The sequence below is a fragment of the Ascaphus truei genome, chromosome 4, assembly GCF_040206685.1.
Source record: "Ascaphus truei isolate aAscTru1 chromosome 4, aAscTru1.hap1, whole genome shotgun sequence".
Classification (NCBI taxonomy): Eukaryota; Metazoa; Chordata; class Amphibia; order Anura; family Ascaphidae; genus Ascaphus; species Ascaphus truei.
The window spans coordinates 299327857-299345122 of NC_134486.1; the positions used below are offsets into that span (position 1 = coordinate 299327857).

At 48.1% G+C, this 17266-nt stretch overlaps 1 protein-coding gene across 1 annotated transcript in view; it reads right to left on the minus strand.

Moving 5' to 3' along the window:
- Positions 1–11586, minus strand: part of MAN1A1 (mannosidase alpha class 1A member 1) — a 292996-nt gene extending 281410 nt beyond the window's left edge. The window contains exon 1 of the mRNA XM_075597752.1: positions 10220–11586. Coding sequence (XP_075453867.1) covers positions 10220–10822 — 603 coding nt within the window. The 5' untranslated portion in view covers positions 10823–11586. The remainder of the gene's footprint in view (positions 1–10219) is intronic.
- Between the last annotated feature and the right edge of the window lie 5680 nt (positions 11587–17266).

Here is a 17266-nt window from a genome sequence, read left to right on the forward strand (position 1 = left end):
TCCTTATTTTGCACAGTTGCAACTGGACTAAACCAGCTACTTTTATTCAAATTATGACTAAAGTTTATAAACTCAGATTAGGTGTTTAAAGTTTGCAATAGTAAATGCTTTTTCACACCTTGTAGTTTTAAATTAACAAGCAAAGCAGGCAGTATTTTATGACTACGCAATTAAAAATATACTGACTGCCTCATCTGTTATTTATTCAATAAAAGTAGCCGGGTTAATGCAGTTGCACAATGTCAAAAGAGATCCGATCAGCTTCTTCAGTAACTAGGACTCCTACACAGGACAGTGGGGCATCCTTGGGATAAATTATATGCATCTGCTCTGTACTACAAGCTCGGAATCACATTGAGAAGCAGAGATGACATTTAGTGGTAGGTTATGTGGACCACAATATTCGATTACCTTATTTACATCTAGAAGCCAAATTTATGCTTTCAAATATGCAATTTGTGTATTACATGTAACCGATGAATGGATGAAAGGAGGAAGGGCGGGGACACAAAAAAAAGCCAGTGCATAGAAAGAAATGTGTCAGTCATCCACAGTCAAGTGTAAGAAAATTGTATTCCTATTATTAAATGTGGGTGGAGCTTACATAACCTATAATAAAAGTGGTTGAAGCATTCAGGGTTACAGGAAACTCTTGATGTACATTCAATGTTAGTATTTTCTGCAAACCTAATGTACCTTTGCAGCATTTGGTGTTCACACTCTGGACTTTATGTATAATCTGAATACAAAGCCAGCTGATTTGCTTTCAAAGGTGTAGGATGGAGCAGACATACCGGGGGGGGGGGGGGGGGAGAATTGAAGTGTCACATTCATAAATAAGTATATACACACAGACGAGAAGAAGCGCAGGCAACATTGTAAAAAAGTATGTGCAATTTAATACAAATGAAACCTCAAGAGAATACACACTCACAAATAATATATTAGACTGAAATTCTTTGTAAGGTCAACGTTCACCAACTTCGTATACTTGAATAATTTCCCCAGTGCAGCACTTTGCTCATCACATTTAAGTCTCATAATGGGGTAGTGAAAGGTCAAAGAAGCTACCGTACTCAGCTTAAATATTCTGCAAACAGCAAGACACAGGATCCAACGATCTGAAGCAGATCATTTACCAAACATCCCTTCTACTCACGCACTGCTGAAGTGTTCGACAGCTACTCATAGGCTGATCATTTAAATGGAGCTATAACCCTCCCAAAGAGAAGACTATCTATACAGAATATTTGACAGACCAGAGAGGAAATGTATAATGCAAAGACTTATTCACAAAAGTACTTTATATTGGGTATACACATACAAATAGTTTGAGAACTGGGGATAAGAGTTGACAAAACAAAATACCAATCTGTTTAAAGCAGCAATACCACCCAGCAAAGTATACAGCAGCCCTTCCAGCCTGCCTAGGCAACGGGGTGCCATGACCAGGGGGCGCAGGCCTCACCCCTCACTGGCTGAACCACTGGGGGGGGGGGGGGAGGGGGCGTTGTCACGGGAGACCAGGCAGTTTACACCTTTTTACCAGGATCATTCATTGAGCAAAACGAGATAATGAAATAAGTTGTGGTTTATTCACTTAAAATAGGCAAACACACAGTGGAACACAAAATACATAAGACACTTACTGAGGGTCTGGACTACAAAACTAGACTTTCCTAGTTGAATTAGACATGAAACAAAAGTCTTTGGCTGACCGGGACTTGGCCCGAAATGTCCTGGAACTCAAATCGGCACGAACTTCCTGACGTCACCGCTCGCTTTCCTCCAGAGGTCCTGAAATCACACCACTGGGAGCTAGCTCCAAATGTCCTGGAACTAAATTCGGCTTGCAATTCTAGCCGCGACCGATGCGTTCCTCAATGAGAACTTGGTCTCAAAGTGGGACTTCTGAAGCCGGCTCGCTGCTATTTCAACAAGAGCATCGTTTGGTACATTCAAATTTGCCGCTGCTATTCTGGCGCTTAGAATCTGATCAAAGGATAGGCTGAGGGATTTTTATAGTATTTGGAGTTCATTCATGAAATACTACAGTCAATCCCAGCGTGGGAACTTTCTCACCAACCAGTCAGAGCGATGCCAGTCTTCTGAAGCAGCATGCGCAAGCTTGCCACCTTAGCCACTTGGTATTCAGAAGCCAACCGCTGGTTTAGGCTCCTCACATTCTGGTGGCGCAAATGGTAGTCCCGAGGACTTCCATTCATCCCAGGATGTGGGTACTCGAGCCTAAACCTCTTGCCCAAAACGTCCTTCACACCTCTGGCTTTCATGTCCGACACGCTGGCACCAAGTTGGTAGCCCAGTGACTCACTCAGAACATCGATACGGAAAGACCCAGCTCATTGTACCGTGCACAAGCATATTTGTACTTTAAAACATACTGTTTAATAAAATATACACTTTAACTTTCCCAAGTCTTCTGGTTATGGGGAATAGAAGAAGAAGCTTCACTTTATTCCTTACTAGTCATATTCCCCACACACTATAAACTGGAGTTAGACTATTCAAACTCATCACAACCTTACCTATGGTTGGAGCACCCCCAGAACCCCTATACCGGGTTCTGTGTAACCTAGCCATTAACTGGGTGTCCCCCTTTACCTAGGGACCCCTTGACCGTTCCAGGGACACCTCACATCCCTATGTCCCATTTACCTTACTGGTCTGTGCTGAAGCAGGGAATCCTAGCGGTGAGTCGCACAAGCGTTTTCAATGGGAGATTTTGCCAGGACAATGCATCTATATGTATCTGGGAATCCGACCTGATTCCCGGGTACAATTTTGGGGTATCCAGCAACTCTTGACCCCGACTACCTTGACACATTCTGACAACACCTTCCCCACAAAACCCCCCTTGAAACTCATAGCCCAGCAATCTCTGCTTGCTGGCACTCCTGGAGAGGTAAAAACACAAATTCTTTAATGTCGCATAATGTTACAGAATGCATGTACAATCACTGGGCTCAAGAGCTGACCCTCAATACATGGATCAGAGGTAACCATACGGGCTTAACCTTGATTAGTGAGCCTGGTTACCCCCTCACCGTCACAGGCGTAGCCAGCGCGAGTTGTGAGCACAGATTTCCTGTCTTCAGTGACATCTGTTCGCACAACGCGGTGGCCAAGGTAGTTAGCGGGCCCGGCCCCATTGAGGGGTGGTTCTTGTCCCTATGGCGGGCGCTGCAGCAGGCACTCTACTCGTACCACGGAGGCTGGCCCACCCCCGGTCGCGTCGCGCACTCACGCGCGGCGCGCTTTGCCCTATAGCTGCGAGTCAATGTTCCCAGATGCCTGCTGCTACTCTCCACGCAGAGGCCTGTGTTCCTATCTTCCTATGCACCGCTGCCTCCTAGTCTGGTATGGATCGCTCGGAGTTCGGGGGGTACTGTGACGATGCGCGGAACACGCCCCCTGCGGCGTGTTCCCTCCTTACCTATTGAACTTCTGATCGCCGCCCTCTAGCGGCGAGTCAAGATTATCTGATGTCTCTGTATGGCGTGCGCCGCCCTCTAGCTGCGAGTTAAGATCCTGTGTCTAAGTATTCTGAAGCAAGCATCGCCATCTTTCTTTCTGGCAAATCCTGCCCTCTTCCTGCTGACAGAAAGTAAGCCTCTCTCTGGCTCTCATTGCTATCAGCTGCCGCTGCCCTTTAAATAAGTCAGTTGCTACCTGCCCTGGTTCCTGCTAATACTACCATCATATGCTGTTCCTGCCTAGGACGTCCTTGGGACCTTTACTTACCTCCTTTGGATTCCTGGAAGTCTGGGACAGTCACTCATTCTACTTCTGAGGTTAGTTACCGTGCGGTTAGTGTAGGACCTGCTGATTAGTGTTTACCTTGAACGTGGTAGCAGGCTTATAATACTTTGGCCAAAGGATTAAACTAAAGAACCCTTACTTTGTATTTAGTTTCGTTGCACTCTTCTGTTACGGGCACTATGCTTTTAAGGAGGCTGGACGTACTCCAAGAAGCAATTCCATTGTTACCTTGTGCTCTGGACTCTACCTCCCCCCTGCTCCTCACTAGTGACAAACCCACACCCCGCGGTGGTGCCTGAGAACACGCGCATCCCCGCTCTGCTGCCAGAGCATGTGCGCACATATAGCTGGGCCAGTCATGTCTCTGAGCTTGGCTCCGCACTTCCGGACGCGTCACGTGACAATGTGCGCCGATCCCCAGCAACTTCTCCTATATAGTGTCTCCTGTGGTTTCCCCACCTTGCTATTGGGTCCCTTCCTTTCTCTCGGGTTGTGTGTAGGAGCACAAGTGTGACACAGAGTCTGTTTGGATAATTCAAATTCCCCATTATGCAAACATGACCCAGTTTTGATGCCTTCTCCATTTGCAAAAGTATTTTAGCTTCCTCAATCTCACAGATATTTGGTGGTTTATAGCATATTCCCACAAACATTTTCTTTATACTTTTACCTCCACTGCTAAATTTCTATCCACAAAGTCTCTATATTTTCATCATTCCCTTCATCCCTTTATAATAGGTTTTACATCCGGTTTAACATATAAAAATATACTCCACCTCCCCTTCTATTGGTTCGATCCTTCCGAAAAAGGAAATAACCCTCTAAATTAACTATCCAGTCATGAGTTTCATCCCACCCATCCCATCGTGTTCTGAACTACGATTTGAGTAGGCAAAGCTGAAGGTAATGTTGCTGCTGATTTAGATGTACCCTCATGTGTTTAATGGTAAAAGAAGGAAGGGGGGCTTCCTCGCAGCCTTCCTGGTCAAGCAGCCCTTCCAGTCTGCCTAGGCGACGGGGTGCCATGACCAGGGGCGCAGCTGATGCAGCTGTGGGCGGGGAGGAGCCACGTGGGGTAAAAGTTGTGGCCAGGAGCGAGTACCGTCACTTTGCTCCTGGCCACGACTGTTTCCCAAATTAAGATTAGGAAGGTTAGCACATAAATTAGTCGTTGGGCGTTAGTTTGGTAAACAAGTCAAATAAACTGTTACGGTGGACAATTGAACAATATGGCTTGTGAATACTGTTAACGTTTACCTTTCTATTTTCAGGGTAAACCCAAGAATACTTTTACGAACAAATGACTGAAGTTCCTAAAGGAGGGGTCAGTCTGACTAGGTTGCTTTGGTCGCGACAGCAGTTGGGGGGTAAGTGCTTTGCCCGACAGGCTCGGAGCTGATTAAGACAGGGGTAGAAACGAGTGGGCAGAGTCACCGGGACATAACTTTTGGGAGCCCTCTTGCAATAAGGGGGCATGGCAACAGTGGACGGGGCTGGCGGGTCAAGGCCCGGCTGACCCTTCACTTAACCTAGTAAGCTACCATTCTGGCAGGAACTAGCAGTAACGCTACTATTTTTATATAATAAACAAAGCCGCGGCCTTTTATACTTCCAGACCAAGTCTGTCGTTATTTGCAAGTGTTTGTGTGGGTAATGGTAAAAGGAGGAAGGGGGGCTTCCTCGCAGACGCTCTGGCCATGGACTTTTAAATAGCAGTCACACAGTGTCACATGGTTTGCATCATTAAAAAAGCATATAATTAATTTAATAAGAAATACCCGGAAAAGCAAGCGTTTTAAGTCAGAAGACTATGCAGCTTGCACAGCACAAAAATGGAGATCCCTTAGCATACATATGAGATCTCAACACTAACTAGCTCTTGAAGCAGCCGTCCCACCTTTGATCTCCCTCAACACTTTTTTTGTTTTATAGAGATGGGAAGTATGTGGTCCACAGAGCTAAAAAGCATGTCAGGTCTAGGGATCCCCTGTTCCCGAGATACTTATCAGAGAATGTGACACTGTTTTAAAACCCGTGTGTCGATGCGGATCAATGGCATGGCTTCCTATTGTGCCACTGCAGATTTACACTGTTTCACCTGGAGGGGACAGCACCAGCGGCACTATCCCTAGAAATTATCTGGGAGCAGGGGGTCCCCAAAGCTGAACAGTTCAGCTAGAGACCCCCTGCTTTCCATCAAAAAAACAAAAATCCAAAACTACTGCTTGAATGTCACATTTTTAAAGTCTTGGCTACACTGATAAAGTAAAAGCACTTAGACATGTAACAACTTGTGCATTGTTGCTAATTTGTTTCAAAATTTACAAAATATGAAGTTTGATTTGATGGAAGAACTAATATGCACTCAAATGTGAGATTTTAGCTATAAAGCAGAAGACTACCTCACCTGGATCCTGTGCCCCTACCACTGGGCATCAAATGTCAGCACATCAGTAAAGAAAATGGACCAGCACTCAACAATACATCAAGAACAAAAGAATCATGTAACCAAAGCCAAATTTTAAAGCAACCACGTAGCTGCTATTTAATGTGTATACGAAAAAAAAAATACAGTAACTCAGCAGAGTCCCATAGGATGTTAACAGTTTGGACACATACTTAGAAAAATCCCAAAACATAACTAAATGTTTCCAAATATTGACTTCACACATTAACCAGCCACCAGATACACTATAGCCAACTTCTGTGGGAGAGGGAGGGGGGGGGGGAGAGGGAGGGGGGGGGGGGAGAGGGAGGGGGGGGAGAGAGAGGCGGGGAGAAAGATTCCTCCAATTACTGATTTTACAAAAATTAAAAGGATGTTAATCTTATGGAACGCCTCAAGTCTATTAAATTGATCTTTTGGTTAATTCTGCGAGACTTGTCTCGTCTGGAAATGTTCACAATATATCAGAATTTGATCATGTAAATACGTAAATTTATCTGAACTCTAAATTTATGATCAAATAGAAATGTGTACAAAATGTACCATGACCCCCTCATCCTCCCCCCATTTTTTCTCGTATCCTTCCCCATTCATCTTTAAAATGTATGAAAATGTTCAAAACAAACATTAAAAGCATTATTTAAATTTGAAACCACATTTCAGGTTTACGCTCTAAACATTTTTCAAAGCCCCCGCGCCCCCCCTCAAAAGAATTGATGTTAATATTCCTACTTTATGGCAATAAAAACAATAGTTCAAGCAAGTAAACACACACGACCACTCGTAACATGTATCCAATTAATCATTCTCACAGTATATATGAAATCACCTAGAAGTCAATGTTATGGTGACGTGTTCTATGGTGTTATTTGAGGCTCACTTTTGCAGCCAAAATTCTGTTATGAAACCAGTGGCCAAGAAACTAGTACTTAGAATGTAGGAGTTATAACACACTGACGTACAAGCTTGGCTCACCGATAACGAGAATTGACAAAAACGTACCGAGGTCACTTGCTATACGTCACACTGTTGTGATGCAAGAACGTCTGCTTGTCCCCAAAAGGCAATTGTTGAGCATCGAGAGATAGAAAACCCAGCATGAGCCTGTTCTAAGAGTTTATTATTAACTTGCATACTATTGTAAGTATGTTTTATTTGATTCAATAAAGGTGATACATACTTTAATTCTGGTGCAGTCTGGTGGGAAGGGGGAATGTGATATTACAAGGAGAGACTGTACAGGTCCCTGAAAAAAAAAATGTATGCAACTGTTGCAAGTGGAGATTGTGTGCCAAATTGTGCGTCGACTCTAAACATTTGACGGTGAAGCATGCGATTAGGATGGAAATGAAAAGCAGAGGCAATGAAATACATATATTTGCAAAGTATTTAATTGCAACTTGGGCGTCAATAAATCCAACAAATGTAACACCAATTTCTATAAGAATTTCACTGTATTTCAAACTCTGCTGTACTGCAAAGTTTATTTTTCTTAGACACAGACTATCGTCAGTAAATTCCTATTTTACAACACGCTATATCATGGGGTATTCAGATGTTAGGAAGACAGAAAAGGTGTAAAAAGTGAAGTGAGCGGGAAAAACCTTCATGAGTCAATGACCATAATAATTTAACAGCAGCAAAGGATGAAAGGTCAAAAAATTAGTTATGGGATGCAGATTCCAAAAACTCAACTCCCTTCTGTACTATCACTACTCAAATAGATTACAAAATGGCTCCACTTCCCGATCATTTCCAGTCTACAAACTAAGGGGATAATTCTATATACACCAAAGGAGTCGTTCAGAGTATTTTAGGGCCATAAACTTTCGAGTCAGAAGACAAGCTCATTGCTGCAGATAAGGGCAAGTGGACCACAGAAAAACTTCAGTTCCTAATGAAAGAAATAAAAAAATAAAACTGAAGTGGTTTGTTGGGATCATGATTACTGGTCCCTTGTACGAGTGCGGTTAATTTATGAAGAACAGGCAGTTCTTGGTTATCCAACGGAATCCGTTCTGAAAAACCGTTGGATAGTGAAACCGGTGTAAAGTGAGTGCCATGTTAATGAGTCCCATGGCGGGTGAGCGTCACAAAACACATTCAGGCTTTGGAAAAAAAGCCCATAGGGTTGCATTGTAAAGCGTGATATGCCATCCGTCGTAAAGTGAAACGTCGGATAGCAAGGACCACCTGTACCGATTTCAGGTATAAAAGCTTTTTACAGTGGGCATCAAACATACAGGTGTGTGTGTGTGTGTGTGTGTGTGTGTGATACCAACAGTAACATGGACTGATAATCCTGCCAGCATACTTTTGTTTGGTGCGTTCTCACATTGCTCATCCCGTCTCCTGGTTTTATTCTCTGCTGGAGACGCTTGTCTTTTGAGCTACACAGCAGTGAAGATGTTAACATAGGTACATTTTACAGTCACTATAAACAATTAGCTGTTAAAGTCCATCCTACAAATACTTCACTAACATTAAATAAAAATAAATTAAAAAAAAGTAGTAGGGCAAGAAGCAGGTGAATGCCATTTTAGGGAGGTCACTATGGCATAAAGTTGCCTCCTGCTCATTGTATACACACTCCTTCCCATATCAGATATGGCATATAGACAAGTATTTTTCAACAGGGTTTCCTAGGAATCCTTGGGTTCCCCGTGCATCCCTTAAGGGTTTCCTGCAATTTACAGGTCATTTGCAAATTGGACCAAATACTGAAGAATTTACAATGTCTCTGATCTCAGATGTGCTATTGGAGGGGGTTGAGGTTCCTCAGACGTTCACAATAAAATTATATTTATATTTATAAAAAAAAAAAAAAAAAAAGGTAAAACCACCAATATAGACATTAGGTCACTTCAAATAACGATGCAAAATAAAACTGAGCCCCAACCATCTGCTCCCAGTGACCACATTTCTGTGATGTAAAGAACGTGAAATAAGGAGATTCAAATTGATTTAATACTAGTGTCAAACAAACTACTGTCTTCTATACTAAAAGGAAACCTAGTGGGATGGTTTTGCAGTGTGCTTGTTAGCCGCTTGTGTAACTGGCAGTGCAGGTGCACAGCAGAGACACAGACACTATAGTGCAGGGGATATTGTACTTTGTACACAAATTGCACTCCTGATCTGTAGCAGCGGCGCTGCGGTGGGAAAGGAGTCGGCAACATTTGAACTCATGAAAATGGGATGGGGGGGAAATGCCTTTAAGGAAGTGTAACCAATTCCATTCTCTCCAACGATGGGGAGCCCCTGAATGTGTCACCAGCTGCGAGCCGCAGGAACACACTCCGGGTTACTCAAGGTGAAAGGGCTTGCCATGGGACCCATATTCAATGTAAAACAGCCCATATATTAGTAATACAAGCCCCGAGCGCAGGATGGGCACATGCCTTACACCCGACGTGTGTGAGAGCCTCACAAACAGGATTTACTAGCCTAAAGAATCTGAGCATCATTAGTTGCATCACCAAAACTAGATCGCCTCTGGATATAAAGTTCCTGTAACTCCTGCAATGCACTTACTGTATGTGAAACTGAAAGACGATGAGAGGGGAGAGGGGGAGATCTCTCAAGGTGTCTTATTACATTGGTAGCAGCAATTAGTACACCTCTATCTAACCCCGGGAGAACAGCACACCGCTAGGACCCATATACACACACACCATCAAGAGTACCAGCAACCCACGACATACATCAAAAGCAAAAGCTCGCCCTTTAGATCAGGACAACCACATGCCATTAAAGTGACAGCACACCGCTAAGACCACTACATGCCATTAAAGTGACAGCGCACCGCTAAGACCACTACATGCCATTAAAGTGCCAGCGCACCCCGCTCAGATATCTACATGCACCTTTCAGCTTAGCAGCACTAAGACCAACTCATACACCAACCAGATCACCGCTAAGACCACTACATGCACCATTAGCGGTAACAGCAACACCTTTAGCACCACGCACATGCAAAGTGACCCGACTCACCTCCTTGATCTTGTCCCTCTTCTCCCTCACTGCCGGGTCCGCCGGCTCCTTCCCCACCGCCCCCAACGGCGGCCTGAACACCCTGCCGGGCAGCTGCTTCCCTGCCCCCGCAGCCGCCGCCCCCGCCCTGTCCCGCGCCAGCCTCTCCTTGTCCCTGCGGATGTCCCCCTGGATGTCCCCGGGCAGCCGGTTGAGGGTGTCCTTGGCCTCCCTGAGCGCCCTCTCGTGCTCCTCCCGGATGCGGGCCAGGCTGCCCCCGTGCTGCTGCTGCTCCTCCCGGACGCGGGCCAGGCTGCCCCCGTGCTGCTGCTCCTCCCCGGCGGGGGGCGGCGGGCTGCGCTGAAGCGGCGGTGGCGGGGGCTGCTGGAAGAACACGCCGCTCAGCAGCTTGGGCGAGTCCGGCAGGAAGAAGATGGCCCCGAAGCACAGGGTGATGAAGCCGCTGAACACCAGCAGCAGCACAAACTTCTCCGTCAGGCGGAAACCCCACAGCTTCCTCACCCCGGGGGCCAGCAGCAGGAGCCCCGCGCCCCCCGCACTACCACCGCCACCCCCCGGGGGCCCCGCACCCCCGCCCAGCGGCAACAGGCTGCCGCCCGGCATCGCTCGCACGGGCTCTCCGCTAGGACCCGCAGCAGCGAACCGCCAAGACTCGGGAAGCTCAACTTTGTCAATGCAGGGTTACCGCTAGGGCCACCCCAACAGGTGAGCGGCAAGTGAGATCCCCGGGGCACCGCTAGGACACGTGTGTGCAGACGCCGGACTCTGGTCCCAAGTCACTAGATATTGGCAGGAGGAGTGAGAGCGCGCGGTGTATCGCACCGCTAGGACCTGCACATGTGTCCTCTGGGCAGGCAAGCAGACAGCTAGGACTACTTTGTGACTTCTTCAGTGCAGGCGGCAGACCGCTAGGACGCCGGTGTTCGGCGGCAGACCGCTAGGTTTGTGCAGGCAGTGCCTCCCCGCAGGTGGCAGATAATAAAGTTTGCTGGCTGCCAGTGATCAGCAGCGCAGAGGACCCGCGCCGGGGGAGTGGGGGATCCTCCTGACTCTGCTCACGGTGTCCGGAGCCGCTTGTTCCCAGGGTCGGGGGGGTGTGCAGATCTGCCCCGAGTCCCGCTGCCACTTCCCGGGCTGTTTGTCAGAGTTTATCGGAGGGGGGGGGGAGGAGCGAGGGAAGTGCAGAGTCTATGTATGTTTGTGTGTCTGGGGGGGGGGGGGAGTTTGAGGGATTCCCCCCCTTCCTAGTATCGGGGGGAGGGCCGGTCAGTCCCCCTCCCCGGGGCGGGGTGTGGCGGGTCAGCGCACATCCCACACACACATCCTATCCTCCTGCCACTATCGCTCAGTGACTGAGTCCCGGGCAGCGGTGGCGGGGAGGAGACGGCCCCGCCCAATCATCGACAATCTCCGCCCATCCGAGCTGGCGATTGGCTGTTCCGCTCCACCCATTGCATTGCGCGATTGGCTGCTTAAAAAGAACGTTCCCGCGGGCGATCGTTGTGGGGATGCCTCGCACTACCCACGGCCAACTGTCATTGGCTGCTAAGCGATATCTCCCTCACTCAGCGCCGCCCACCTATAGCGCTGTGAGATTCCATTTCTTCCCGCTATCCGCACCAAATCCCATAGTCTTGCTGATGGTCTGTAGGGGGGAGGGTGACACCCAACCTTTCAATCCTTCGAATGACGTTCTTCGTAGCCAATGGGACTGGGCGCATCTCTTGAGTTAATAGTTCGCTTTTTCCCCCCACTTTGCCTCCCTGTGGGCGGGGTTAGCAGTAAATGGGAGGAGCCACGTCTTCACGTGCGCAAAGTGGGGGGGGGGGGGGGGAATATACCGGTATATATCAGGGTGGCAGATGTCAGGGCTGAAATGACTGAGAATTGAGGTATTTGTTCTGCAAATGGTGTTTTCATGAGAGAAAAAGAGCTGACCTCAGTCTATGGCGCTGATGGTACACATTAGTGACCGAAAACCAATATCCAAATCAATAATCATTTGTCGCAGATTTCTTGGGAGCCTGGGGATATTATTATTATAATTATCGTTTATTTGTGAAGCACCAACATATCGGGGTACAGATATATATGTAGCCCCGGACCCCCGTTACCTCCGCTCTCCGGGTCAAGGGCGAGTGCCGCCAGAGCCAAGCGGCGGACCCGCCGGCACTTCTGGAGGATGGGGGCCGAGCAGGGAGCGCTCCGGAGGCTCTGCGGTGGCCCGACAGTGCAGGGCGCCGCCATGTTGTTCTTCGCGCATTCGCAGTGCAAGAAGGAGATGCGGCGGCAATCAGAGGCATTGCGCATGCGCAGTGATCGTGCGTGCCGCACTAGCCTACCAGGGAAGGCTCTTGGAAGGGACTACATGTCCCATGAGCCTCAGGAGCCCACCACATGACGCCAGGGAGCCAATAGGGCTGGAGTATCTCCCTGCTCTTAGGGATTGATACATTTCGCGCGCGGAGCCCAGGTTAGTCGGCGCCAGGAGAGTCTAGGGGAAGGAGGGGAGGGTGCAGGGTTCAGTGACCCACTGCACAAGGCCAGCAGCCCCTAGGCCCTAGTTAGCCCTGAGCCATTCAAGAGATTGTGTCACTGCAGGGACAGGCCCTAGGTTAGGGATCCTGCCCCCCTTTATTATCAGTAGCACAGTTAGGGACACAGCGGACGCTGCGCTTCCCATTCCGAGGCTTGGGATCAGGCCTACTCCGCAGAGAGAGCGGAATCATCCCCCGGTGGACAGCCCTGACTGATCACCGCGCTGGTGGAACAGGACATCGCCAGGAGGTCGTCCTATCCTTTTCGAAGATCCTTTGAACGCCCAGGTGCAGCCGCACTGGGCCGGTATTGTAAATTAAGTGCACAAACTATAGAGTACTCACACATAGTGGCAGCGCTGACCACGGTACAAGGGTTATACTGTGGACACGGTGTGGGGGTACACGGTGATGGGCACAAGGTTTACACTCCTAAGTGGGAGTGAATGACAATTGGGACTTTGGTACATGGTGTGGGGAGTAGTGTTATAGAGTGACACAGTTATTGATGCTGACACATGTTATGGTTATTCTGCATATAGTAAACTGGTATACTTATACTCTTGTGTATGTGGTTACTATATGTGGGTCCTGTGTGGGGAACATTCTACACTTCTAGAATCCTACGCAGGTGGAGGCGCTGTAAGACAGATCGTTCCAGAGGATTCACCTCAGGTTCCCATCAGCGGCGGCTCAGGCCTCCTGTGAACCTGCAGGTGTACTCACCACACCTGGTAACACATAGGTTCCCTCTCACATGCACTCTATCTGCGATTGGGGTAGAGGGAATACCCGTTACATATATATATTACATAAACAGTTACATACATGCAGCGCACTTTCCCCATCCCCTGAGAGATGTGTGGCTACGGTGTGTGCATATGGTGCAATACCTGTGGTGCACAGGAGATCTGAGTCTCCGCTACTGGGAACCTGGGCTATACCTGAGTTGATGTTCGGTCGGTAGCGCCTCCACCTGTACAGGATTCTATGATGTAGAATAACCCCGCTACAGGACTCGCATACAATAAAACACACACTTATGAAAGATAACAGTTTTACCGAACATAAATAACCTAGGATATATATATACCACCAACCAGGCCATGCACTGCCGTACCTCCAGTGCTCCGCAATTGGAGGGGTCTATGTCATGGTGATTTCTGTATGTGCGTGTGGAAATAGGTGTTGTGGATGGTGCATAGAGTAGAGTGGTTAAAGGTTAGGAGGTGATGATCAGAGAGGAACGGGCATGTTAGATTGGTTATAAACAGAACTCTACTAAAATAAAGTGTTTTGGGGGAGATTGCTGCTTTACAACTTGAATGCTGAAGGGTCACGACTTTCCATCAAATCACAATCATGTTCGGGATCATCACATTTTGTGTTCAAGTGGCTCCTGTGGAAACTAGCAAAAAGCCATGACATATAGCTTTGAATTTAGACCAAAAAGTTACATTTTTGTCTTGTCTTTCCACATGTCTGCAGAAAAAAAGATTTGTGTTCAGATGAGACAAAAATGTAATGTTTTCGCCTAAATTCCAAGTGTTATGTCTGGCGCCAGCCCATCACTGCACATCACCCAGTCAACACTATCCCAACTGTTAAGCATGGAGGTTGCAACATTATCTTATGGGGATGCTTCTCTTCAGCAGGGACTGGGAAGATTGTCAGGATAAAGGGGAGAATGGATGGTGCAAAGTACAGCTGAATCCTTGAGGAAAGCCTGTTTGAGTCAGCCAAGACTCTGAAACTGGGGAGGAAATTCATATTTTTGCAGGACAATAACCCGAAGCAAAAAGCCAAAGCTACACTGGAGTGGTTGAACAAGAAGATAATTAATGTTCTTGAGTGTGCCAGTCAAAGTCCTGACTTGAATCCAGGGATGAAAGTAGACCGGTAAGGTCCGGTATGCAGTACCGTTAAAACAATAAGTGCTACTACTGCGTTCCTGTATGAATTATTGGGAATCTAAAATTAAAGAGAACTAACCTGTCTCTGTGCCTCTCTGCCTCTCTCTCCATCTCCCTGCTGCCTCCCTGCCTCTCCATCTCCCTGCTGTCTCCGTGACTCCCTGCTGTCTCCATGCCTCCCTGGCTCTTTCCGTCTTCCCGCTGTCTCAGTGCCTCCCTGCTGTCTCTGTACCTCCCTGCCTCTATCTCCGTCCCTCTCTCTCCGTCTCCGTGCATCTCTATCCGTCTTCCTGCTGTCTCCCTGCATCTCTCTCTCTGTCTCCCTGATGTCTCTGTGCCTCTCTCTGTCTCCCTGCTGTTGCCGTGCCTCCCTGCCTCTCTCTCCGTCTCCCTGATCTCTCTCAGCCCCCCTGCCTCTCTCTCCATCTAACTGCTGTCGCCGTGCCTCCCTGCCTCTCTCTCCGTCTCCCTGATCTCTCCATGCCTCCCTGCCTCTCTCTCCATCTCCCTGATGTCTCTGTGCCTCTCTGCCTCTCTCTCCATCTCCCTGCTGTCTCCATGCCTCCCTGCCTCTCTCCATCTCCCTGATGTCTCTGTGCCTCCCTGCCTCTCTCTCCATCTCCCTGCTGTCTCTATGCCTCCCTGCCTCTCTCTCCATCTCCGTGATGTCTCTGTGCCTCTCTGCCTCTCTCTCCATCTCCCTGCTGTCTCCATGCCTCCCTGCCTCTCTCTCCATCTCCCTGATGTCTCTGTGCCTCCCTGCCTCTCTCTCCGTCTCCCTGCCTCCGTTTCCCATCTCCGTGCCGTCTCCGTGCCTCCCTGCCGTCTCCGTAACTCCCTGCCGTCTCTGTACCTCCCTGCCATCTCTGTACCTCCCTGCCATCTCTGTACCTCCCTGCCGTCTCTGTACCTCCCTGCCATCTCCGTACCTCCCTTCTTCTCCGTCTCCCTTCTGTCTCCGTGCCTCCCTGCTTCTCCATCTCCCTGCTGTCTCCGTACCTTCCTGCCTCGATCTCCGTCTCCGTGCTTCCCTGCCTCTCTATCCATCTTCCTGATGTCTCTGTGCCTCCCTGCCTCTCTCTATCTCCCTGCTGTCTCTGTGCCTCGCTGCATCTCTCTACATCTCCCTGCATCTCCGCGTATCTTCCCAACAGAAGCCGGCTCAGTCAGTGACTCCACTGCCCTAAAACAGATGTGCCCATATATGAATATGTCCATATTAGGGCATCCTACGTCACTGACCGACGCCGGCTCTGTGGGGAGATATGTGAAGTCAGGGAGACAGCAGGGAAACAGAGAGAGGAAGAGGAGGCACGGAGAGAGATAGGTTAGTCAGAAGCAGGGCTTCCCCCAGGATGAGAGCCTGTCCTGGGCCCAGTGGCTGCGGTGGTTCCGGACGGTTGGAGCCGCTGGGTCATAGTTCTTCCCAACTGCTGTGGGCCTCTCCTGCCTCCCTCTCCCGCAGGTGTGTGCTGGAAGCTGGACCCAACTTCCCTAAAGTAAATGTATGTGTCAGTGTGTGTGTGTATTATTGTTTGTATTTTGTGTGAGGGGGGTATTGTGTGAATTGGTGTGGTATTATATTGTCTGTATTTTTAGGGTATTATATTGTTATATTGTGTGTATTGTGAGGGGGTATTATATTGTGTGTATTGTGGGGTGGTATATTGTGGGGGTATTAGTGTGTGTATTGTTGGAGTATTAATGTCCGGGCGTAATCAGTATTGGGGTGTAATTATTGCAGGTATTGTGGGGAGGGCAAAATTGTATGAGTAACGGGAGTGTGTAACTAATTGTGTGTGTGTGTGTGGCCAGGGAGGGGGCAAATTAGTGTGTGGAGCGGGAGGGGGGTGGAGGGTGCGGGATTAATTGAGAGTGGGGTCATTGAGTGATAGCGGAGGGGGGCATAAAAGAGGGAGCAGGTGGGGGAGTGAGAGACGGAGAGGAAGAGTGAGGGGACAAAGGGAGTGAGGAAGAGAGGGGGTGTAAGAGACAGTGGGGGAGATAAATACATGGGGAGAGGGGGAGAATAGAGGGCACTGAGAGTGAGGAGGTGTGAAAAAGAGGAGATGGGGGGCTAGCTAGGCCGCCAAAAAGCTGAGTGGGGCCTGGTGAAAACTCCAATGTTTAAAATGCCTGGACATTAAAGAATAAGACTAAAAATCTACTTCCACCACTGCTTGAATCCAGTCGAATATTTATGATGAGCCTTGCAGATTGCAGTCCACCGACGATACCCAACAAACGTATCAGAACTGGATCAATTTCCCGTGAAGAATGAGCAAAAATGTCACCATACTACTGTGCAAAGCTAGTAGTGACCTATCTAAAAAAAAGACTCAGAGCAGTAATTGCTGCAAAAGGTGCTTCTAGCAAGTACTGACTTAAGGGGCTGAATGCAAACAGTAAATTTCATTTTGTACATTTGCTTTGCTGACATTTAACCTCCTCCTGATATAACAGTGTTCAGTTTCACCACTACAGATTTCAATAAAAAAAGTTACTTTGAGAAACTGCGCATACATTATTTGTAATTCAACAACATGTGACATTATTGGTAGGGGGTGAATACTTCTGCAAACCATGGGATATGTACT